General features: G+C 35.1%; 1 protein-coding gene across 1 annotated transcript in view; it reads right to left on the minus strand.

Moving 5' to 3' along the window:
• BMP5 (bone morphogenetic protein 5) overlaps nucleotides 1-27,757 on the minus strand; it is a 110,782-nt gene that overhangs the window by 54,815 nt on the left and 28,210 nt on the right. Inside the window, exon 2 of the mRNA XM_004424002.3 lies at nucleotides 1,741-1,933. Coding sequence (XP_004424059.1) covers nucleotides 1,741-1,933 — 193 coding nt within the window. The remainder of the gene's footprint in view (nucleotides 1-1,740; nucleotides 1,934-27,757) is intronic.

Here is a 27,757-nt window from a genome sequence, read left to right on the forward strand (position 1 = left end):
ATAAAGATATGTTGTGAATGACCCAAAATAAAGATAGTTCAAGCATTTTAGGATATGTTAATGGAAGTAGTATTCCAACCATGGATAATAATGATTTCAAAACTTTAATTCATACCAAGCAAATTAGTAGTGCTGATGCTAGAAAAAAAAAAATTACTTAAGACACTATCCTTTCTTTAAGGAGCTCACAGTCCAAGCGTGGAAACAGATACAAAAAAAGACAATTATAAATAAAACATTTGTTCATTACGGCAATATAATTAAATAATATTTGGAGTATTATGTTCAATTCTCATCACTTAATTTTAAAAGACACCATCATTATTTAGTATAAAAAATGTATTAAGGATGCCAGGCTCTGTCTCTGAGAAAAAAAATTAATATCCTTATTTTATAAATGAAACCACTGGATTGAGATTTAAAAAACAAAAACAAAAACTCACTCACAGACAAACAGCTAGTAAGTGTTAGAGCTAAGAGAGGAACACAGATCTTTCTGCGTTGGAATTACTGCTCTTAAAATAACAGTGTATATAGATCAGTGTTTATTACTGTGTCCTTTTGAACCAGTGTTTCATAGGATATTATACACCCAAATGAAAAGATTCCATAGTGAATAGTTTTGAGAAAAGTTAGGTGAAACAAAATCAACAAGTTTCTTCCCTATAAAGTCTTTCTAAGACCTTAACATTCTAATATGCACTGTGAATCTCTTAGAGGATGGTCTAACATGGAGACTTTTCAAATGTATTTAACCTCAGAAGGTTTTTATTGTTTTCTTCACTGAGTATTGTGAGGGGCTAGTGTTCCATGGAACACCCACTGGGAAACTCTGCACACTAGAAAACCAAGAAAAATCTAAACGCCAGGAACTAGAAATATTCAACACAAGAGAGAAAGGGGCCTTAGAGGGGACGTGAGAGCTGTCTTTAAATATTTGTCTCATCAAAGAAGGACATAGTATTTTATCAAAGGGAAGATCTAGATCTAATGAATGGAAGCTACAAGAGACAGATTTCACCTCAATATAACATTTCAATAAGAATTTTTTTTAAAAATGTGAGAGCTGCTCAACAAAGGTGGCTGATCACCTGCAAAAGGTGTTACCCAAGTGAGTTCATCACTAGGCGAAAGGTCAGAGAACACTGCCAAGGCCCCTTTCTAACTCTTATATTTGGAGGCTCCCTGGGAGCAATTATCAACTGAGGTTTTCATACATTTAGTATTCCCGATTATCTGTCCATTTTTGTACCATTTTGAATTAAGCCTTTTACAGACAGAAGACATACAGGTTAACTGTCAGAACCCGTTGCAAATACAATGTCTTACATCAAAATACACACAACACACATACAATTTACACTTATGCCACTGAAAAATAAAGCCCCTCTTCTCTAACTTACAAAACACCAGTGATTTAAATCATCTCAATTATAAACTTCACGTGTGCAGAATAAAAGTTTTCTCATTTACGAAATGAGACAATGGGCCTGGAAAGCGCATATGGGGAAGCGTGAGACCATTTAGTACACAAACTGGTGTCAGGAGCAGGGAAAAGCTGTGGAATGTATGAGGCACTTTTCAGATCAATCTCACTTACTTTTCAATGTGTCTATACCTGGGCTTGAACGTCATTACTCTCAAAGAAAACATGATTTGATAGATCACATGGGTTATCAATGCATTTTACTACAATTGAACATTTATTTACTAGAATAATGTTAGATATAAAATTGATACCTATTTGTATATTCCTTGATGATCTGATATATACTAATCTTAATTGTTTCATTTTCAAATCGATTGTTGCTCCGGTCCTTGTATATCCGGAATTCAGCTGCTGTCACTGCTTCTCCATGAGGAATTTGAGTAAGGTCAAACCGGAATTCTTTGTAATGCCTTCGCTGGTGAGAAAAATCCTTGTCTCTTTCAACTGAAAAAAAACAAGGAAAGAGAAAACTTAGCTCTTTATAAAATATGGAAATTAATGGTAAATTCTCCAGCTTTGAAAATAAAAACAAACAAGCAGGATATTATAAAACTGGGAAAACACTAAAACCACAGGCTCATACGTGTTTCCAGTTGAAGGAAATTCCACAAACCAACAGCCTTTAGTTCAAAAGCCATATAACCTCTGTGGTTTTATACAAATTCCTGGATCCTAAATGGAAAACCTATCCAAAAAAATTTTAAAAAGTGATGGTTGCAAAGTTATTACTAGTATGCATCAAGTACCAGAACACAGAAGGGTTCATACAGAAATTAGGAATATGTTATAGAAAACTCCAGAGTTCCAGGTGAAGTCGTGGTAAGATTTAGCACAGCCAGGGGAGGAAAATAGGAAGGAGGACTGAGGGACTGCAGGCACAGGAGACTGGGTTTATGATATTTTAGAGGTCAAGTAAATAAAACAAATTCATTTTCACAAGAAAGATTATTTCTAAAATGTCTTCCCCAGAAGAGTTTTTTTCTCCTTTCAGCAATGAAATGCTCTTCTTTTTTTTTTTTAATGCGTTTTCATTAGTTCTTATAGATTATTTAGTACAACCTCCTTAACCATGGTGCAGCTTAAAGCTTTCCAAAGACCTCTGTCTGTTCTTACTCAGAATTGAGAGAGGAATATATTTTCCTCTTTCAGCAATCTTCCTACCAAATGAAGCCAGAGAACTTTTCCTCTTGGGAATACTAAGGAATGTTGAAGAATTCAGGTCAGTAAGTGTCAGGCATGTTGTTATATAATCTGTCTTTGTAAGCTAGTGTATTATCTGATACAGTCTATACCTACTGGGTATCAAAAACTTTTTTAAAAGGAACTACCTATTGAAAGGGCTCATTTTTAGTAATGCAATGTCATTTGATGGCATTAAGTTTCTCACTATTGGTAGGTTTCTTAAAATCTCAGTTATCTAGGATAATACAGGACAGGATTACAAAGAATCCATTGCAAAGCACTGTGTTTAAGGTGTCTCACAATTATAGACTACAAAGATGTTTTTTAAATGTTTTCAATGACATTTCATTGCTAAAATTTTGTTAGAAAAAGACAAAAAATGTACAAGTTGTATAAATGAATTCACAAGTTTCAAAAATTGGATTAAGATACAAAAATATCTTTAGAAGGTTAATTGAAATTACGTCAATACTGCTATAAATACACGAAACTTGGGGTCCTAAACTGGAGGAAGGATTAAGACTAAGGAAGAGAGAAGAGGACCATGATCATCTGGTGATTTTGGGGAGCCGAGGTTGCTAGACCTCTGTGTTCCAGTGCCAGATGGGGTCCACGTCTGAGAGGAATTTTATGACAAAGGAACCCACAATTCCTTGCCTTCATTCTCCAAAATAATCTCTGGTTTATTTTTCCCAGAGGAGTAGGAGGTGGTTTAGGAGAGCAAGGAGCTCATCCTCACCTGCCCCTGAGACATCTAAGCTAGCAAAAAGAAAACTATAAGCTACACCTGAAGGCATTTCAGTCCTGTGGCGCTTGGCAAGGATGGTGCTCTCAGGCTGTCGAGCTCACCCTAACACCACCTCCCATGACTCACGAAGTTTTGCTTTCCTAAAATATCATTATCTTGGTCCCAAGAGAGGTCCATTCCCAGGGAGATCATTAATAACTTTTCCCTAAATAAGGAAAATAACCCTATTTTTAGGATCCTATTTTGATCCATAATTCAAACCTCTTTTCTGTCTAAACTTCTGCTGGTGAGAGTATAGACTGCTATGAACATATCTCTTTCATCTCTATCCGTCCTTTCTCCTCACAGACCCACATGAGAGGGAAAGTGTAAGGGAAGAAAAGACCTACAAGCTGGATATCTAAGAACTGAAAGTTGACATGTATGAACATGAAAACTAGACGCAAATTTTGTTTCCAGAGAACAAAATTTAATTCACTGTAAACTTGTTCTTTCCTGATCCTAAGTTGAATGAAGTAGATGATATTATGAGACAGTATTTAAATAGTACTTTTATATGCCAGGCACTGTTCTAAGCTTTTTATTAATATTAACATATTACTCATTGTAACAATCTAGGAGGTAGGTTTGGTTATTATCCACATTTTGAAGACGAAGAAACTGAGGAGGCGTAGAAAATAAATACCTTGCTAAAGAACTTGAATCCCAGCATGTGATGCCACGAAGCTATGGTTCTTAAATGCCAAGATATGCTGCTTCTGCTGATAGACAATTACTTTGTCCTAATTTATTAAGTATTTATGCTTTCATAAAGATCTAAAATCTCACATTCACAAGTCCGAAATTCAAAAATCTCTGAAAACTGAAAGTTTGGCTTCAAGATCATTTGGCCGAAGAACTGGAAATTAACTGATCTGAGGCTGTTTAAAGTCTCTATCTCACTTGATATAAATATTTATTGCTTTGCTGCAGAAATGTTCATGTGTTTGACTAGGTGGTGCTGTCCTCATGTCTGCTTGAGGAGTTCCATACTTTATGATATATGCACCGACCAGCCATTCAAAAATATATTTTCTCTACTCGGAAAGTCAATATTCAAAATTTTAAGTCATAACAATCATTATTCAATTTTGCATTTACAATCAATTTTATATTTGAAATTTAGACCGAAAAAAAGTATGGTCCTGGAAATAAAAGCTTTGACATGAGTTTGTTAGGATCCAATCTAAAGCATGCACCTGCAGAATGCAGATAAGTATTGAATTCATATTATGTAAAGTCATCTACTGTTCTGGAATCCCCTGTGAGATGTTAGTGTAATAAAACGGAAAGCTAGAATTTCAGCCATTATTATAAAATTTCAGTTTTCTAATCCAGGCTATTTAACCTAACCCCTTAAGGGGCAAATTTTCAAACAGTTTAATAAAATTTTACATTAAATATACCATACAGAATAAAGTTGCAATGCAAATTTGTCCAATGATTCAAATTCCTATATCCCACTGCTTTGAATTATAATTGCACTAGTAAATTTCACGGGACATGTTGGAGTGAGTAATGGAATAAAACTTGTATTTATACAGCCTTGCACTTCTAATGATGCTCACAAATATTCACAAGGTAATCTCAGTTACCTCAAAGAGTAAAGCTAGGGGAGGTGTCAAATATTAATATCCCTGACTTAAGAATAAGAAATTGGGTGATGACAGCTAGGCGGTAACAGATGTCTGTCTTCTAAAGCTCGTTATAAATCTTTGTTCAATGTCCATACCACCTACGGAATGACATCTTACTGTTCTGTACTTAGAGACTCATTCATGGTTAGCATATAAACAATGTTTCTCAGCAGTATACAAAAAAGTGGAAAACAGGCTGGAGAATCAGAGGTTTGATCTCCAATGTGTAATCAGCATCTAACACAATACAATGCCTAATGCACAGAAGTCTTCTAGTAAATATTGGTTAAATGAAAGACTGTATGAACGGATCAAAACCTGGTTCTATCTTTTCACTCAGCGTCATCCTGCTGCATTCCCCATTGGTGGAAGGCATGATCATTTATTTAACTCTCATTTGTTTGGCACGTATTTCTTTTAATCCTCACAACCTTACCTATGTCCATTAGTTTCTATAATTTGCTCAGGAGCCCAGGATGTATAATTGGGAAAGAACAGATTTCCTCCCAGGGTCAAGATTTCAATTCCCAAGCCCCCAACAGCACAACACTATGTTTGCTCGTTTTTCCTGAATGTGGTTTTGCTTGTTTGTTTGTTTTATCTAATTGTCCCTCAAGAAAGTTGATCTTCTTTCAGTGCTTTCATTCTCTTCTATGATGCTCCTACTAGATAGAGGATGCCATACTTTTTGAACTCTGCTCATTCTTCTAGAACTCACTCCCTCCAATCTTTATCTTAGCAAATATTGTTTTATTCACTTTACTATTGATTCCATTTCTTATATAAGGAAGTTTTTATGAATAAACAAATGATTGTATTCATAACTTGAATTAATATTATATAAATATATATATTTGTATGCAAGGTCATCCTTTTACTACAACCATATTTTAAAATAATTATAACTCACCAGCTGGATCCCTCCACACTCCAACCTTTTCTCCACTAGATCCGCTACCAAAACATCACTCCCAAAACTGATGAAAAAGAACATACATCCATTTCATATTCCTTACATGTAAGCTTTTTATAGGAGATATCCTTGCCTTGTTCATGTTGCAACCATTTTGATAAATATTAAGCATTCTATTTCTCCATATTTTAGTGTGCTATCACTGATTGCAATTATAAATGCCTTAAAAAGCTTAAAAGATAAACAAGTAAACAAAAAAATGTATACTATTTTTGGTTTTTGACTCATATTCCATTAAATATTTCGTCCTTTCAATGCATTCTTTGGTTTATATGTTATATCAACTAAATACTATGAGTTTTCTAAATCATCTTAATTATCATTTGTAATAAAACCTGTATAACCAGATTAAAATATGCAAGACTCCATAAAAACCATAATTAAATTTCTATTTAGTGATAGAAAAGACTCTCTTAATTACCGGACAAAACAAAGAAAAACAAATGAAACAAAAGAAAACGAAAAAAGCAAGAGGGTGCCAGACCCAGACTCGTCGAAGGGGATAGCCTGACACAAGTGTTACAACACTGAGATCAGGAGGTGAGCACTTCTCTCTAGTGGAGACCACTCCTTTATCCCATGCCATAGACCCCATTTCTGTCATGTGAAATGGAAAAGAGAGTTTAGGAGCAAATAAAATAGATTTAAAACACACATCCTGTATCAATCAATTCACCTATGAAAACTGTATTTAAAAAGAGAACGTAGCAACCTGCACTAACTGCTGTTTCCATATCTGCTCACACATCTAACACGATCAACAGCCATTATTTGGCCAACACGTTAACTGACACCACATGCTCTGCTCCCACTGCTGTTCATGATGCGCGCTTGTCTTGAAGATTTCTAGATGTAAGCCAATGAATATCACCACAAAAATTAAATAGGTCTATCAACATAGGGTTGTTTATTTATTTAAACTGTTGGTTGCCAATAAGGTCATCTACAAAAATTAAAAAGAGTTGCTTTATTGCATATATACATATATACACACACCAACTAACAGAAAATGAGCCATCAAAATTCATTGTTTACCGCTCAAAACACAATCATAACGTTGGTGGTGAATGTACTTCCTTTTGCTTCTAGGAGGCAGGTTTTTGTCTATTCCAAATTTTTCCATCTATGTGAACTACCTAGAGCAACTGAAAGCTCACCCATACTGACAGAACCAGAGAATTTATTACATTTTGGTTTTAAAAAGTGGCAACATCAAAGCACACAAGAGGGAAAATATGAATGGAAAGATTCACATTCCATGATTAATGGGCTGAGAGTGAAAAGAAACAGGATTGCCTTCTATAAGCACCAAACTACATTCTAACTGTTCTAAATTGCCAAAGTTCTGCAAAGATTAAGCTTCCTGTGTTTAAAGACATACACTGAAACCTTTTATTGTTGAGATGTAACTTAACAGAAGTTAATGATTGATTGCAGTCTCTTTTTTTTGTTCCAGATAGACACCTCTCTGAATGACTTTATCATTAACAGAAATTGGATAGAAATGTCCTGACTGAATATTTTCACGTCTACAATATCTGAACAGTAGAATTAATTAACAGAGGATTGCAGTTTTATCTATTAGTGATTTATTTGCAGTTTTAAGGAGATGCATTCATGGGCAATCAGTCTTAATCTCCCACACAAGGGCTGTAACTTGGAAGACACAAATAGAATCAGTAGCTGCAAGGAAAAGATAGCACTTTCCCAGGAGCCTAGCCAGCTGTTGAAAGAATACAGATCATTGTTTGCTGCTGAGTGCAAAAAATCATTAAGAGATTACTCTTAGAATTATTACTTATCTGCATTGCATTTTAGTGTAAAAGAAAAAAAAGCAATGCTATCATGTGACTACCAAGATATATCACTTTGCAAGACATTCTTCACTGACTAGCCCACTGAGAAATATATACTCAGTCCTGTAAAGGCCTATTCATTGGTTAGTGAATGTATATGTACAAGTTTCTTTGAATGGATAACCATTCCAGAGAGTGCGGTAAACTCCAGATTCCAGAAACCCTAAGAGCCTCTTAACACCACAGCAATGTGTGACCTGAAGGAGAGAAAATTGTCCCCCGAATGTTTTATTTCAAAGAATAATTTCAAATGACTTTCAAATGTACAAGAGTTAAAATACTTTTACTTGACTCATAAATGCTTCATGAATACAGTTTTGTAAAGAAGGAAAATCTCAAAAGAAAGATGAGATGGTTAAATAATTTTAAATATTATAATAGGATAGCTAAACAAATAGATTCCCTAAATGAATTTAAAATACAATGCACATAATTTTCTAATTTACAAAATGTAATTAAGGATCCAATATTTATATATTATTTTGTTTTAAAAAATATAAGCAAGTTAGGGACACAAAGAATTAAGTCTTATATAAAGAGAGCTTTGGAATTGGGATGAAGATGGTCACATGATCTATCTGCCCTCCTTAGATCTGCTGGGCCCAGCACTTAGCCATCAGTGGTTATTTAGAATACTATAAAGATAACAGCTATACATATCAAGCATTGCTATGTAAATTGATATATTTAATAATTAAGTTAATAAACAATAATAACAATAAATTAGGTATTACATTTCAAATTTTTGTTTCTTCTCCCTTATTTGACCCGATAAGGTAGAGCCTCCATTATCTTCCCCACAGTATAGATAAAAAACATTAACTTCCTCAACGTCACAAAGTTAGTTAACTAAAAGCCAGGAAAAGTATCTAGACCTTATGACTCCTAATTTAAAGTTCAGCGCACCAGAGTTTCAACCAGTAATAACCACAACTTCTGTCTCAGGGCAAAAGTTTTCCTCTTCCCTTCCAAGGCCGGTGTTTCCACTTGAGCCTTGCTCCCAAAGTCCTGTGCTCGTTGTCAGCACATTCTCTCCTCCTGTGTGTTCAATTTCTCTCTCTCTACTTTGTGTTGGTGCCCTGGACAATAGAACACTGGGAGCACAGCTATGGATGAACAAAGTTGGGTTTATTGACTTGTTTCAACATATGTCATGGCCTGGATGCCATAGGGAGCCCCAGTAAAAGGGATTTGTTGGGATTATGTAAGGTGATTTGGGCAAAGGTTCAAAGATGCAAGGTTTTACTCTGGAACTGGGTGCACTCAGGAAGCAGAGGTAATTTTATCATTTGGTATTTTAATAAGTTCTTCTAGAAAGTGAGAAGAAGAAAAGTAGGATAAAACTCTAATTTGTCAAGAAGCAACAGTCACTAATACTATCCAGGAAAGAGAATGTTTGGTCATTTTCGAACATTTTGAACAATGTTCTTGTTTTTAACCTGTGCTCAGATATGACTGTGGAGTGGTCCTATTTTTGTCTTCCTCTCTTACGGTCATAGGGTGGTCTTGTCCAATGTTGGTGTTCTGTGAATTGTTTAAGTTCCGCAGGACAACTGTGAGTGCCAGGTCAGCTCCCAGCAACTTCAATGCCTGGCTGACAGGTCCAGTCCATCTCCTGTCTGTCAGACGGCTGCTTTTCTCTTTCTCACCTTCCATATATATTCATCTTGATTACCCTAAAAATAGCTACTGTGCTACTTCTACGTTTATTCCATCCCAAAATATTTATTGGACAACTGCTCCAGGCCAAATCCTAATAGTTAACAAGACATAAGAAGCAAAGAGACAGGAGCTCAAGATGGGAAAGACAGACATGGAAAAGTACAGTTATGATACAGTCGTGCTGAGGCTTTTGGGGATATGTGTAATGTGAGGCAGAATAATAAAGGAAGACACAACACATTGTGCAGGAGGTTTCAAGAGGAGATCATTCTGAGCTTGGTCTTAAAGAATTATTACCAGGTAGAGGAAAGAGTTCATAAAGATGAAAATAAATGTGAAAGTTTATGGCCAAAGTAGTGAATAATAAATAGTTCATTGTGACTGCACATTACGGGGCCCAGGGCGTCAGGAGTGGAATATGAGGAATAGTATGAATTTCCTGGGACTTGATCAATATTTTCCAGTATTTCCATCCCATCAATACATTCTAGATTCTAATAATTAAAGACAGAAACATTTTCTTTAATGAGTATCACCTAGCACAGGTGAGCACATAGTCAACACACACATAGTTTTGAATGAAAGTTGAATGAATTAATGATTCCTCAATCATCATCTCCCTTTCCTTACTCGATGGTTTTGCTCACCCTTTCTTCTAACTAAAATGCTTTCCCCATTTTTCAGAGATCCAAATCTTACCTCTACTTAAAATTTCCAGTTCTAATTCCACAAAGACTACTTTGAAAATTCCTATCTGAATTAATTTCTCCTGCTGGGAACCCCGTAGCTCTGTTTCCATATCTCCCTTTTGCGAATGGAGATGATACAGTGCCATAGTTAAGAGTGCCAGATTTGAAGTGAGAAAAACTTAAATTCAATCTGGGTTCCCTAATTTAGTAAAGAGTGTAGTATTAGGAAAGTTATTCAACATTCCTGTGCCTTTATTTATCCATCTTTAAAATGGAAGTAGATAATAAAAGGCCTACCCCACAGTGTGTTGTAAAGGTTAAATGATATTTGAGAGAGAATCTTTGCAGAGTGCCCAGCACAGAGCAAGTTCTCAAAAAGCAGTAGCCATCATGTTATAATCACTTTCCACTTGGATTATAATTATGTCACCTCCTATTTACCCTATGATTAAGAAACTTCAGAGAAATAGCCATGTTTTCTTTTTGTTTTGTTTCTTATCTTTGTATTTCTGCACATACTCCAAATAGGACTTTTTATATAGTAAATGGTCAATAAAAGTTTAATTACATAAAATTACTACCTGACCTAAAACACAGCCATTTTCATTATCAAAATGTCAATTTCTTTATCTGGAATATAGGTTTATTAATAAAAGTGATTAATATTATTTTTTAAAAAAACTACTCTAGTGGAGTAAAAAACAAACCTTTAGGCTAGATTTCTACAACAGTGGACAGATAGAAATAATTGTATTTACTTGACACCTTGTTTAGATATTTCACATCTGCAAAGTGGAGAATATATATTGTAGCACGTATCTTGACTTTCACATCTTGCCCATCAGTCTAAACAAATTTGCTTGTTCTGACACAACTCCTCTTTTAAGGAGTCTGAAAGTCACTTAGTTATTTTTATCCCTGAAGACAACAATCAACAGTGCATCCTGAAGTGTAGAAAATATTTTGTTATTGTTTTTACTATAAGTATTTTATACAGGATGTTATTAATTGGAATTTAAAACAAACGTTCATCTTTTGCAGATTGAATCTTAGCATTAAACTTCAAAAATTAGTTTTGAATAATTACAGATGATATGTGATTAATTCATTTTGTATAATAAAAAATGGTTACTTAATAATGAGTGAATATATTTGGCATATAAATAATAGATTTCAATCACACTGTGTACAAATATTTGAGAGAAGTTTGTTTGCCTGTAAGAAGTCAACGTAAAGGCACAACTGTCTGATAATCACCTTTTGGTAAATATTTAGTTCTCATGTTTTCTTTAGTGGAAAAATCTGTGGGCTTTATAGATTGCCTGGCAGCTAGAGGTCAACCATTCTAATCTCACCAGATTTCACTGAATGACCTCGTGAATTCTACTGCTCCATAAGTAAAATAAAACAGTCCATTTTTAGCCACCTGAAGGTGACAGAGGTTACAGTAAGTCGATATACAGCAAAGAACCTTCCCTGACATCTTGAATACAATGAAATGATAGTTTATCTACAGTGAATATTTGCGGTTATCTGACAAAAACAGGTCAAAGGTTTTGCGAGTTTTCTTCTGAAATTGCCCAGTGCCTTCTCTAATGACCGATAATTGAAAACAGAGACTGGGACTATCGAATGTGGTGGGTGACAGATAAGCAGTAGATTAATGCAGATACTTGGTTAGGAGACACCAAAAGGTCAGGAGTCACAGGAATTAGCCATTGTGCTCCTGTAAAAAGACAAACATCAGAAGTCTACAATCCCATTAATCGCTCTTCCCCAAGCCTAAAATCCATTCTCACTTCCTTTGGTTATAACTCAGAGATAATCTCCACGTCATTATACACATGACGTCAAAGTGATGCCACTCACCCTAAGAGTATCAATAGTTAGCTCTGCATATTTTTATTTAAATAATAAAGATTTTTTTCATATCACATTTTTAGTGTATTCAATGCTCATTTTGGAGAATTTCAGGAACATTTTATCCAGAAAAAAATTATACTTAATGGAAAGAAAGAAAAACTAGAAAACTTGACATTATATTAAATTTGTTAAGAATTTCTCTATGGGAGAAAAAACAAAGTAGGTTTAAGATAGAGTTTATACAGTATAAAGGATATGAGAATTTTTGTAGATGAACAAATAAACATCTTTCTCAAATTAACTGCTTTAACTTTTAAATCAGTATGATAACTTCTATAGAGTTCACTCAAGTTCAATTTGTGGTTCAATCTGTCATTTGAAACAAAAGCAAACTATAAATTTCTTTTGCCAAATGGGTTGCATCAGTGAAGTTTGGTACATGGAAGGAGATCAGAGAGAAATGTGATTACACTTAATGATGGATAAAGTTATGAGACACACAAAGACTTGGTTTTACAGGCTTTTAAGAAGAGGAACAAAATGATGTATAAGAATGTACTACATACATACTCGATAACTCATATAAGGGTAGCTGATGATCCATGTTTGTTTCCTACAAAGGGCTTATTTGCTATCTATCTCCCTCACTTGATTTTAAGCTTGACAACAACACTTTTCTTGGTTCATTACTATATACTTGGCTCCCATCTCAATCCCTGGCACATGATGCATGTGCAATATATATGTGGAATGAATGAATATAGGAATATATGTTTAGTTCCAGTTCTTTCTCTTTTTTTTTTGGTTGTTACAAGAAGGAGAGTAAATGCAGACTCTTAAATGAGCCTTGCCCCTGTTACAAAATAGTATTATTCCTAATGGTATATTTATTTTTTCCTTTCTTCTTTTAAAGAAATTCAAATAAATAGCAATAACTTAGACTGAATCCTAATGTCATATACTTACTTTCAGTTTCCACTAGTTATATTGTTGCTTAAAAACATATGCTTAGACTAATAGAATCTCTATGATTCTTAAATGGATGTATTATTCTTTGGGAAGAAGCAAAAGGTAAGAGAAAAATTAAATAACATTGCTCTTATTTTATGGTTATTAATAGAATTGTATTTAAAATAATTTCCAGAATGAATTGTGTGTTGTAGAAGACAAATTTATTCAGTTTGAATATAAGATAATATATTCTCATTGATTTTTCTCTTATTTACACAAAAACACTTAAGAATTTCATTCCCCCACAATATGTATATGTAATATAACCAAATCTTTGGTAATATGCTCATAAGTTTTTAATCTTCTTCCTAAAATATTGAAAATAGTTAGTCCCTTCAAAAATTTGTTTTGTTTTTATTAGTTTCTTTATTGTTTAGAAAAAAATTATTATAACTGCTTTTATTTGCTTTGTTTTTCTAACATCATCCTTGAAAGTGAAAGTTCTTTTTGTCAGTCTGTATGTTTACAGATAGTACATGTCTTGACTTGCTGAACATTTCTTTATAGCACAACATTAAAATGGTGAGTAGATGAATCAATACCTTGAATTAAAAGATGTTTTCTATAATTGGAGACCTACTTCAGAACATGTGCGAGATTTAATAGAGATGTAGCAGGTACCAGAATCAATAAAGAAATCACATGATCTTCCCACATTTATTGAATGAGACCACATTGTAATTAGAGTCAAGGGACCCCTAGTGGTCTCAGGTCACCGAGTATTCATATGAACAGTCTCATATTTTGGTCGATCTGGTTTCACACTCCTGGGCTTTTCCTTTGTTTTGGGATTTCAGGTCAACCACAAAACTCAGAGCAAAATCCAGCTAAGAATCATTGAGCAGTATCTGGTTTTGAGTTCAAACTATACAAATCCTCCAAGTTTCTTAAGATGCACACCTGGAAGGAACAATAAGTCTTCTGAGATCCAGGTCAGACGATCTCATCTCAGATTCAAATTTAATAATTTCCTGAGTCTCCAGGCCACTTTCATATTAATTATCAGATGGCCTGTTTTCTGATGCTTTGGTTGCTTAATGTTTGACTTATTCATAACGTTATTTAATAATCCATCCAACTAACCCATATGTACTGCTACACAGACAGCCAAATTCAGCAACAGGAAAAGCTGAATACCAACCTTATTTAAACCATGTATTCCTCAAAATGGTCAGGAACTGGTGATACCTAGTACCTTCAGAAGTGGATATGAAGAGCAGGCATGAGTGTAGGGTTAAAATAAGGATGTTTGAGTATTAGATGTTTAAGAAGCGGGTGGATTCTTGGATTGCACTCCACATCTGGGCTGCTGAGTGGTTGCTGTTCCACACATGAGCAGAAATCTGGAAGTTTTTGGGAGAGGGGAAAGCTGGCCTCACCAGCACCGTTGAGAGTGTGGTGGCATATTGCAAACAGAGGAAACAGACAAACTTATGCATACTAAGTGCTGAATCCCAGGCCTCTTTCCCCACTTTGTTCCCAGAGTGTTGACAGTCAGGCCTGTACCTTCTAGACAAGAGAATGAAATCCAACCATTCTGAGGAGAAAGACTAAGTTTACATGAAATGGCAAAGCAAGAACATATTAAAGAGAAAAATGACACTGACAAATTCCACCGATAGGCTAAGAGCTTCTAATTAGCTTTTTAATCTCTCACTATTAAATAAGAGCAGATGATCAAAGATCACTAGATATCTGAGAAAATTCTCTACCTTCAAATATAGAGACAAAAGTAGATTTTTAAAAAAGGAACTTGGAAGAACTTTGGGAAAAAAAACTACTAAAAAACTATCACAATATTCTTTGAGAGTTAAGAGAAGCTATTGCACCATGAAACAAGAAGATGATGCTATAAAAAAAGCAAATATTCAATGCTAAAACATCTCTTGGAAATAAAGCTGAAAATCAATCTCAGTTTGAAAGATTAAGTTGAAGACATTTTCAAAAAGGAGAGCAATTAGTCAAAGGAGTGGAAAATAGGAGAGGAAGACTGGGGAAAAAAAAGGATTAGTCCAGAATTAGCCCTAATAATAGTGGTTTCATAAAGAGAGATCAGAAAAAAAAGAAAATCTTCAAAGAAATAATTCCGTTCACTGATCCAAAGTGCAAAAAGCTTCAAGATTGAAAATGTCTGCTTTGTGGAACAGAGAAGATTTCACTAGCTTCCAGAAACAAAATACAAATCACATACATAGGGATCAGGAATCAAAATGGATTTAGACTTCCAAAAAACAACACTGCAATCTAGAAAACAAAATCAAAATCATGATGAAAAATGATTTCCACCCTAGAATTTCATATTCAACTAAATTATCCATCAAATATGAAGGTGTAATAAGGATACTTTCAGACATAAAAGTATCAAAACTTTGATTCCCAAAAAATATTTCTTAGGAATTTACTAAAGAATTTGATCCACCAAAACAAGTAAGCCAGAAAGAAGAAGAAGGCATGGGCTACAGGAAAGAGAAGGTTTGACACAAGAGAAACAAAGATAATTCCCAGAATGATTATGAAAGGAGAGCTCAGGACAGCTGTGCCGTAGGAATGGAAGGCAAACCGTCCATATTGGAACGGTGCGACTCAGCAGAAAGGTATTTTAAGGCTACCATCACAAGGATCTCATTTCTCATTCGTACTATCCTTTGAATCTGACAAAGTCTAGGTGAACCTGATCCCGACTTGTACCTGAAAGTAGTTTTCCTGACACGTATTCATGAAGTTCCTGCTCTCTCCTCCAAGTCCTGCTGCCTAGGTCATCCAAGAATAGTCACTTCTTCCCACAGAAATTTTTTTTTCTTTTTTGCCCTACTCCTCAGAGCTGGCTGTTGACCACAGTAAGCCTAGAAGCTGAGACTACAGAAAAGCTCGTACCTTCTCACCATGTTTCAGTTGACTGGACCGTACCTGGCCTCACCACACTAGAACCCTCAAAATTCCCGGGACACTACCTCCCCAGAAAACTGTCAAGCAAACTAAACCAGAATTTTATTCAGAAACTATGTTTAGCTCATCTTCTGGAAGTATTCACCTGAACACTTTTACTTACATATCTAGCTTTGTGTTTCTATTAGTTTTAATAGTAATTGGTTTTACATTTACTCATATGTCAACAATATCTGATAAAATATAAAATATGTATTTAAGGTAGAGAAAAATAACTTATCCAAGTTCAAATATACAGTAGTGCATGGAGGACAGATTCAAATCTAGGTCTGACCACATTTGTGCCTCTTAGGAGAAGTTCCAAGAGCCTACTAAATTTCTTTTTGAACTTGTATCTTTATGCTCTGGCTCAGTGTTTACACTAATTCCAAAATTCGACTGTTTCTCACTTTTCCTTTGGACGTCTTTCCTTTATAAATAAATCATAGAGGGGCCGACCTGGTGGCGCAAGTGGTTAGGTGCTCGCACTCTGCTGCGGCGGCCTGGGGTTTGCGGGTTCGGATCCCAGGTGCGCACCAACACACCGCTTGTTAAGCCATGCTGTGGCAGCGTCCCATAAAAAGTGGAGGAAGATGGGCACAGATGTTAGCCCAGGGCCAGTCTTCCTCAGCAAAAAAAGAGGAGGATTGGCATCAGATGTTAGCTCAGGGCTGGTCTTCCTCACAAAAATCAATCAATCAATCAATCAATCTTAGAGTGATTTGGAATATCAAACACTAGGGAGCATTTTCAGTAATCCTCATGGCATTGATCACAGCACAGGATGCTGAGACTCTGCAAAATGCAAGTGTTATTCCTACCATCACATCTAAGTACACCAAGAATTGCTCTTGTATAAGAAACAGAAAATACACTTCGAGTTCTGTTTTCTTTTCTCACTCCTCGATGTGTGTTCTCAACAGCAAACAAGGCATATACTCCTGAAAGCACATGAACACCACTAAGCAATCCCCTCTACGTTGCTCTTAACACCTAGTGAAAGCAAAAGTCATCTCAACGCTATGTTTCACATATTTCCAGGCATAACTAGCTTTCTTCATTTTTGCCTTTGAATGTAATCAGCTAAAGCTGAAAACAGCCATGTAAATAATCATTAAACAGAAGAGAGCTAACAATGGTAATGGAAATGGTTAAGGGAATTCATTTGAAAGAAAAACCGAATGCATCTGAGAGAGTAAGGTGTTAATAAACCTTATTAATATTCATTACCTTATAAATTCGAGATAGGTATGTCAAAGAACATGCAGACAGGACAGCAACCTCAGAAGAATAAAGCAAAGTCTGTGTCATTAACTATGTTAATAATGGTATAGAAATTAGAAGCTACAGTGTCTCCTTTCTTCTTATGCAAAATCATACAGGATATTCCATACTCAATCATGGAACCCTAATGAATTTATAAAGCTTAGATAGATATTTAAAAGTCTTAAAGTGTTCAGAACGTCAATAATAATAATCATAATGATTATAAAAATTATAATAACTAACATTTAGGAGACATTATTCTAAATGCACGTAATCTTATTTAATACAATATGTATTTAGTGAGAGAAGAGAGAAATTCAGCTAGCGCGTATTGAATGTTTATTATTCAGCCACCATTTTAGGCAGAGAAGATTAGGGAGCAGAGGGGAGGGAGGGGGAGTAGAGAAGAAAGAGTTATCTTCCTGCAGGCAAGTGTCTCATTACTCTCTGAGGTAGTTGGATTCTAGAAGAAATAAAGATCATGGAAAGGAACATGAAATTAGTGTTAATTAAATTAGAACTTTTTTTTTCATCTGTGATTAATGTCTTGCTTGTTGAAATAAGAAATTGTCTGTTCTCCCAAAGCCACTTTAGGTTAGATTTCATGAACAGGCACTTCCCTTCCTCTCTCCTTGAATCCTGCTTTTCATTCACTCCTAGTTACATTCTGAGAAAAGAATTCAATAAAAGTAATATTATTAATGTTATCTGCATTAGATCGATAAGTAAAACTACATACTCATGTGTTTAGCATTGCTTGCCTCTTGTCTCTGACATAGAAGGCCGTCTTTATTTTTTTAGGATTCTGAATTGTCTCGAAGGAAAACTTTTACTTGGCTGGTTCATGCATTTGTTTTTTCTGGTCTATAGCCATTCGTTTAGGTTATGGCTATAAAAATTCAATCAGTCATTGTATTGAACCTTTGCATGTGACAGATACTGTACTAGGTGTCACGGGGAATATACCCCTCCAAAAAGTGAAATTCATAGTTTATATACCCTCACTGATTTATTTTTAAAAATAAATAAAAGAATATATTTAAGTTGACAGCAGAGATGAGACTTCAGAAACAGATTCTATATGTGCTCAGAATATACCAAACAAAGGATACAAAATTCTGGTGCAGTTAATTTTAGAAGACTTCCTTGAGAATAGCAGTCTCTATTGAGTCTTTGGCTACAACTCTATTTGCAGGGAAACACTCACCTTAGTCTTAATACACCATCTAAAAAATAATTGTATGAGAACCAAGACCCTGTCCCAAATTCCCCCCACCAAATCCTCAACAATAAAAAGATAAGAAAACCCAAGATTTCATCAAAACCTTACACAAACAAGTGCATATCACGGATGGAGCAAAACTTCCTAACTGAGCAGGGATCATCTCTTGGGTTTAAAATGCACGTGTTCAGAAACACTTTGACTTGGTTAGGCAATGCGGTTTTACCTTTTGCACTACATACTATCTTGCAAATAAACTCAAGTTGCAAATCCAGTTCCATTCATATTTACTGAGCACCTATTTTGTACAAGATCCTCAGCTTGAAGCTGTGAAAGGAGGAGCTGAATACATATTAGAGACACTACTTATGTGCTTAAGACTAAACTACGTTGTTCAGGGCTCAGGGGTATATAGTTCTGTTTTCCCAGCTCCCTGTGTCTGAGGCTTGGATTCTGTCCAACTTCCAGTAACCTATTTTTCCTTTCTAGAATGCCAACTATAGCCCTCATTGTGTTCAAGAGGAAAGGCCACAGATAGAACACATTTGCAACGCTTGGAAAACACTTCAGTGGTAAGGGACTAAGAAATGAATTTTCTGTTGAAACTGTTTGGGGGAAAGTGTTACACACAGTTTTCAATTTAAATTTAAAACGAAATGAGAGATGAATTTAAAGTTAAACAGCACTAGTTTAGAACTAAAAAATAGGCATATAATCTACACCAGTATTGGTATGTTTTCAATACGTTTTTATTTAACACAAATGAACTACGGAATTTGGATTTTTTCTTAAATATTAAATGGAATCATAACACCATCTCAATATTTACTGAAGTGTAATCTGCATGGCTCAATTTCCACAATAAAAACAAAAAAAAACAAAACAAATTAACATGTTTGTGAAGTTTATTAACGTATCTAAAAAGACATAAAAATACCAGAGAAGGAGCAATTGTTATAATTACAGCTGGTGTTGAGAGTTTAAAGTATGCCATGCAATGAATGAAGGGCTATAGATGCATTTTTAAATTAAATACTATATAAAATCCATAACTGCAATTCAAACTAATCTTGAACGTGATTGTTATTGAATTTTTGCAACATAATTTTTAGCATTAAGAAGTAGCAAATGGGGCCAGCCCCGTGGCTTAGCAGTTAAGTGCGTGCGCTCTGCTACTGGCAGCCCGGGTTCGGATCCCGGGCGCACACCGACGCACCGCTTCTCTGGCCATGCTGAGGCCGTGTCCCACATACAGCAGCTAGAAGGATGTGCAACTATGACATACAACTATCTACTGGGGCTTTGGGGAAAAAAAGGAGGAGGATTGGCAATAGATGTTAGCTCAGAGCCGGTTTTCCTCAGCAAAAAGAGGAGGATTAGCATGGATGTTAGCTCAGGGCTGATCTTCCTCACCAAAAAAAAAAAAAAAAAAAAGTAGCAAACGTTAATCATATCCTAGAACTTGTACACACATAAAACTATTTTGCAAAGACTAAAGAGCCTATTTCACAAGCAAAAATAAACAAACAAATAAAAATCTTCTTCCAGCCCTCTAAAGGGGTTTAGGTCTAGAAGTAATAGTTCCATGGTCCAACATGAAAATCTAACTTGATAATTCTTGGTGAACCAAGTTATGCAATGAATCAGTCCTAAGAATGAGATTTTTGTCCGCTGACTTCATAAACTCCTAGTTGACAAACTCTAGGCTGTAGAGACCTTAATCCCCCCCCACACACACACATCAGTAGGTATCTCTAGAAGACCTCCCAGATTTATCTAGTTTGTTCTCCCACCCTCCATACTGGTGCCAAGTAACATATTCCAGAGAGTGCAGTCAATTCTGGACTCACATAGCTGTACTTTTGTAATTTCTTGTTCCAGTGTAAAACATCAGTGTTAGGAAGTTCACAGATCTCTCTTAAATACTATCTCACACTACAATTTTGAAACATTTCTTATATTGAACTTGAGGGACATAAAAACTCACATCAGAAGACATATTGTGGAAGACTAAAATAAATTAATTATGAGCAAAGTTCTTCAAATTTGTAAGGCTATCAAATGTGGTTTTTTTGGTATTCAAAGTATGGGAAGAACTGCTAAAAATTATATAACTAGAATGTTTTAAAATAATCCTTTATATCTTTATAAAATACAGCTAATTTTGATAGATGATAAATATAGATAGATAGACAGATAGACAGTTTATTTTGGGCTACATCATTCCAGTCTTTCTAAGCTGTCTCATTAAATACAACTTTAAAAATTTCTGGGAGTGCTTTTCAGATCTGGACCTTCTCCAAGTTATTTATATCTTTTTAAAAACTCTTTCTCTGTCCTATTATTCCCCATAGAAACATCTATAGAATCACTTTTTCATGGTGCTTTTGCTGCCATATCTCTGTTGAACTTTATAAATTATAAATAACAATATGTTCCACATCTATTTTCCTTCTAATTGTATTTTGGAATTTCACACAATTTTTTTAAAAGTTTTAACAAATAGGTATATAGAAATCACATAAAGGGCAAGTCTTAGAGTGCTACTATATTGAACTATTTTGAAAAAAAAAATGCCTCGATAGATGAAGTGTTAGAAATCTTTCTCTAGTAGATCTTATTAATACCACGGTATTTATGGGAGGGAAATTTGACAATTTTCCCAGTGTAATCTGTTCACTAGAGACCCTTTACTAATTATTATTTCATTTGATTTTTCTAAACTTATCTTGTAAATTAGACAGTTTTAAATATTTTCTAAAACAAAAAAATATGGAAAATATTAAATCATGGAGAGAATGATATTTGGTTTTCATACTTGATCACTAATCCATGCTCAATTTCCTGTCTATCCTAGCTCCTAGGACATGTCGAGGATCACACATTGCGTTAAGAGATGCCTTCACTTTTTCATTTCTTGTGGCAGTGTCCTAAGTACCTCCCTAAAGCTTCATAATCAGTTAAAATATTGGCAGAAGCCAAAAAAGGGACAGGGGACTTAGAGGGACATTGGATAAAAGTAGAGGATATTCCAGCAAACTCAGAAAACAGTAAAATGACAACCTTCTAAAAGCTACTATAGGCCATCCACACCCAAAAACTCTCTCTCTTTCTCTCCCCGCCCCCATCACACACACACACACACACACACACACACACAGGCTCACTTTACATGGTACCATGTCACCTTAAATTTGTGCATATTGGAACTATGTCCTCACTTTGTACTAATCTGTCATGGTCTCAGTTGCCATGGAACCGTGCAAAGCAAGGACACAGTTCTGATATGCATGAGTTTCAGTTAACTCAGCACCATCCAAAAGCAAGGACCACTTGTGCATACGTGTGTGTGTGTATGTATATATACATATACGTATACATACACACTATATATACACACACAAACACCTACACAATACACACACATAAAGTATGCTCTGGCACACTTTTCTTATACCAAAGCATTTTGCAATTAGAGAGTTATTTTCACATTCATGTAAAAACATGCAGAGTTCGGGCCGGCCCCGTGGCTTAATGGTTCAGTGCACGCACTCCACTGCTGACGGCCCGGCCCGGGTTGGGATCCCGGGCGCGCACCAATGCACCGCTTGTCCGGCCATGCTGAGGCCACGTCCCACATACAGCAACTGGAAGGATGTGCAACTGTGACATGCGACTGTCTACTGGGGCTTTGGGGAGGAGGATTGGCAATAGATGTTAGCTCAGGGCCGGTCTTCCTCAGCAAAAAGAGGAGGATTGGCATGGATGTTGGCTCAGGGCTGATCTTCCTCACACACAAAAAAATGAGGAGTTAATTGCTTAAATTCCTATATTTAAGTTTTTTAATGGGACTTTTTCTTAAATGAGATAAAATTGATACACAGCGAAATGCACACATCTTAAGTGTACAACTGTACAATTTGTGAATGTGGACAAATGAATACACTCACAACCAACATCCCAACCAAGATATAATTTGCATCACCTCAGAAGGTTCCCTCATGTCTCTTTCCTTACTCTTATTTTTATCTTAAAAGTTTAGTTTTGCTTGTTCTTGAATTTCTGGCTTCTTTCACTTAACAAAATGTTTTGGAGATTCATTCCTGTTTCTGTATCTATCAGTGTTCGTTCTCTAAGTATGTCTAATATTAGTTCATTTTGTAAATATACCATTACATATCTAGAATGGATAAATCTATTGATGGATATTTGGGTCATTTCAAATTTGGGAATATTATTAATAAAGGTCCTATAAATGTTCTAGGAAAAGTCTTTCTTGTGAACATGGATTTTTAATGTCTCTGGAATAAACACCTAGCAGTACAATTGCTGGATCACAGGGTACATGTATTTTCAATTTTCTGAAAAACTGCCAGAAAACGTTCCAAAATAGTTGTACCATTTCGCACTCTCATTAGCAAAGTATGAGATTTCTAGTTGCCCTACATCTTTACCAACATCAGGTGCTAGCTATCTTTTAAATTTTGCTGTCTTAGTGAGTGTAATTTTAATTTACCTTTCCTTAATGACTAATAATATTGAATACCTTTTCATATTTTTTTTTGCCGTTCATAAACATTTCATAAATATTCATATACATTTTCACGTGGTTTTTTCCATTCATTCTTTGTGAATTGCCTGTTCAATCTTTTTATCCATATATTATCAGATTGTTTATCTTATTATTAATTGTTTGTAGGGAAATAATACACATTTTAGATGCAAGTCCTTGGTTGGATATGTATATTGATAATGTTTTTTTCTGAGGGTATGATTTTATTTTACATTTTCCTAAAGGTGTGTTATGAACAGAAGTTTTTCATTTTGATAAAGTCCAATTTAGTCTAGCTAACTGTAGTCTAGCTATCTATAGTCTAGCTAGCTAGAGAGAGGGAGGGAGGGATGGAGAGAGAGTTAGTCTTTCGGGGTCATGAAGGTGTTGCCCTATTTTGTCTAGAAGTATTATAATTCTAACTTTTTCATTTAATTCTATGATCCATCTCTAATGATTCATTTGTATGTGTATAGTGTGGGGGTGGAGGTGAGGTTTATTTTTTCTATATGTTTGTCCAGTTGTTTCAGCGCCATTTGTTGAGAAGATGATCCTCTTCCATTTAATTGCCTTTCCTCCTTGGCACCTTTGCCAAAATTTTTTTTTCCTGAGGAAGATTAGCCCTGGGCTAATATCTGTGCCAATCTTCCTCTACTTTACATGTGGGTCACCCCCACAGTGTGGCTGACGAGTGGTGTAGGTCCGCACCTGGGATACAAACCTGGGAACCCAGGCGGCCGAAGTGGAATGTGCCCAACTTAACCACCATGCCATGGGGCCAGCCTTGTCAAAAATTCTTTGAGTGTAATTCTGTGGGTTTCTTTCAGTACTCTCTACACTGTTCCATAGCTTTTTTTGTCTATTTCTACTCCAATACCACATTGTCTTGATCATTGTAACTTTTACACTAAATCCTGAAATTCGACAGTACAAGTCTTCCATCTTTGTTTTTCTTTTTCCAAGATTATTTTGGCTATTCTAAGTCTTTTGTATTTCCATATATATTTTAAAAGCAGTTTGTCAATTTAGATTTTTTTAAAAAGACTATTGGTATTTCAATTGCCGTAACGTTGACTGTATAAATTAAGTTGGAGAAGATTGTCATCTTAACAATAGTGAGCTTTTTAATCCATGAAATCAATCTATCCCTCCACTTGTTTAAATCTCTTTAATTTATTCCAGGTATGTTTTATAGTTTTTAGTATAGAGGTCTCATATATCTTTTGTTAAATTTATTTTTTATGCTCTAGTAAACAGTGTTTTAAAATTTTATTTTTCAATTGTTTGATGCCAGGATATAAAAATACAATTACTATTTTAAATTGACCTTGTATCCTGTGACTTTGCAAAATCCACTAATTTTTCTATTAGTGATTGTGTAGAATTTTTTAAAGGATTTTGTACATGCTCATGTCGTCTGCAGATAAAGAGTGTTTTACTTCTTCTTTTGTAATCTTTATGCCTTTTCTCCCTCCTGACTTATTTTATTGGCTAAGAACTCCAATACAATGTTGAATAGACATGGTAAGCATAGATACTCTTACTTTATTCCCTATCTTAGAGGGAGGCCACTCAATATTTCACCTTCTGGTATAATGTTAACTGTAGATTTTGTGTAGCTGTCCTTTACAATACTGATATCATTTGCCTGACCCTGAAGATTTTCTTCTAGCATTTTCTAGAATGCAGGTTGCCTTGCTTTGAAATATCTCCACTTTCGTTCATCTAAAATATATCATTATTTTAGCCATCATTGTGAATGCTATGTTGTAGAGGGTCTGTACATTTTCATTCTTTAAATGCTATTGAGTTTTGTTTTGATAGAAAATTAAATTCCTGATGAATCCTCTTAATCCTGTCAAGTTTCATCATTATGAGATTATGATTTCTTAGAGCAGATTTGTTTTAGTTGTAGGGTCTGAACCTTACCCCAGATATCCTTACTCCTAAAGTATGGCCTTTCTGAAGTCCTAACTGAGTGTCCAGCAAGTCAGCAAGGTCTCTCCACTCTGGTTGGGTTGATCTCCCCTGTTTCCCACGACCTGGCCTCTGGTCCAATAGTCATCGCTGCAACAGCTTCACGGAGTCTCAACCTGCACACGCAGAGCCCAGCCCTTGGCCAAGTTCTGGAGGGGAGCTCAGGGCCTCCACACAGTTCATTGTCCATGGTACCTTTCCCTGAAAATTCCAACTGCCTCAGGAGCCCAGTCTCCAGTCACTACCTCCTCAGCTCAGCGGCTGCTGCTCTCAGTTTAGGCTCCAGCTTCTTGCATCCTGGTCCCAAAAAATTCCTCCACACAGAAAACCCAGGCAAGTGTGGGTCTCACCGCGTGTGTACCCACTCCACTGAAGATTATAAGCCTCCACTGCCTGCTCTTCAACACCTAGAAAAGTTGCCTCATATATTTTTTTTCTCAGTTTCATAGGTTATTTTATTTGGCTTTATCTTGTTTTTCAATTTTGATGATGTAAGTCTAAGACTAGTCCGTCATGTCAGAAGAAAAAATATCATTTATGTATTTTTTAAACGTTTGAGCTAAAATAATAATAGATTAACTTTAAAGAATTATTTTTCCTTACTCATCTAATTACTTCTCCTTTGCTATGAGATTGAAAAGAACCTAATTGCTTGCCCGTACCAGATGCAGTCTCCTAAGAATAAACATTATTAACTCTATTCCCTGGCCATTGATACTGATTCTTATGAAAACTGTAAAGCCAAAAATTAAAAAATAAAAATAAAGTAAGCCTTTTCCAAATTTCCTTTTTCTGTAGGCTTATCCAATTAAAAAAAAAAAAAAAAAAAAACAGTAATTTGCATGGTTGCATTCCACCATGTAAAAACACCTTTTTATTTTCTAAGTAACCTCAGTTAGGATATATGATTTTTAGACTTACTGATAAATGATTAGCTTTTAAAGCAGACTTGCTGGTTCATTAAATTGCTTGGTACAAGTATAAAATTTAAAATTTTCCTTTACATATTTAAGCATTTTATAAAATATATACATTAATATATTTTGAAGTCAAGAAATATAGCCAACTAAAGTATAAGTGTACATCTCTATAATGACATTGGAGCAAAAATTTCAAAAACTTGCATACCGCCTTAACCATTTGATCAGAATTAACATAGGTTTTTTTCCCAAATTCGAAGTTACCTTTTTTTCTGCATTAGTCTAACGTATCCACCCTGGATTTCACATTGATTAGCCTGGCTTTGTCTCTTTAAAGAACTACATGGTGTTTCTGCAAACACAATCATTTAGGAACAGTGAAAGCCAAATCAGCTGTAAACGTATTTAGATAAAAGGGTTTGTAATAAGTCAAGCTGCTAGCTGAGGATGATTTGAGCACACTGATGAATTTGTTATATAATATTTGTTTTTCAGGTTATAATTTCAACTTTAATAACTGAAAAACAAAAATAAATAATAGACTAGTTTCTACTTTGGTAGAATTTTTTACTCTAATAATAACTAAAATTAGGTACTAGTTTTGAGGGGAGGCTTTATATAATTATTATTCTTAACAAAATGGAAGAATTATTATTCACACTGCACTGTCAAGTAATCTGATATTCAGAGAGAAAAAATAACTAATCTCAAATAGCAGAAATGATTTATCTGGCTTACTATCATATCAAATGCAATCTTTAACACATAGTATTCACTTAATAAATGAACGTTGAATAAGTTGACAAGGCTCTCCAGTACTGCCCGAGCCAAGACTCAAACGCAGGTTTGCCTGACTCTAAAATTGGTACTCTTGATATCCTGCCCTGAATAATATCCTACTATCCTGCAAAGAAACTTGAACTCTCTGAATAATTTTAAAATTCAGATTATGGCACTCTTGTTTAAGTAAAAAGGAATTGTCTTTAAATTTTAATTAGGTACCAGTCACTAGGTCTTTTCCAAAAAGTCAAATGACCCTAAATAGCTCCATTCACATCTCTACCAACAACATACACCCGGAGGGAGAAGCCTACCTATGAACCAGTATTTATGCTACAGGAGAAGTTGCTTTTAGTTTAATGAAGTTTCCACTCACCCTTTGGATAAAGCATCATATTATCTTTCCAAACACAGCAGGAGCCTCGGATTTGATTGTTCTGTCGTCTTTATTAAGCCATTTTCCCCGCTAAGATTTTGCATTCAGACGAGGAAAAGCAAAGCAGGGTTTGGAGATGATCCACTGACAATCTATCAGTTCCTTTAACTATGCTGCAGTCATTGTGCCTCATTAATCTCATTCTAATTTGGATAATTGAATAAAAACATTGTCAGGTTTTCTTTCTTGCAACATCAATCTAAAGATAGCACGCTTTTTTTTTTAATTAAAAATAAAAACTATCAGCAGAGGGAAGATAGAGTATCATGAAGTTATACAATTTTATAGCTACAACAGATTATGCATATTTGTGAACCCATTTTTGATGTTATATATTTAAATTAGAAGTAATTTCCGTTTGATAATGGGCTTTCTCCTTGAGAGTGATTTTGTGAATTCTACAAATTAGCAGATTACCTTGTTTCCCAAACTTCAGACTCCAAAATAGCTCACAGCAGATGGTTAAAATTCAATGCGTATTCAAAAAATAGAATACCAATACTTTTTATTAACAATTTTATGAATTACAT

Source organism: Ceratotherium simum, chromosome 13 (genome assembly GCF_057802395.1).
Source record: "Ceratotherium simum simum isolate JZ-2026a chromosome 13, ASM5780239v1, whole genome shotgun sequence".
Lineage (NCBI taxonomy): Eukaryota > Metazoa > Chordata > Mammalia > Perissodactyla > Rhinocerotidae > Ceratotherium > Ceratotherium simum.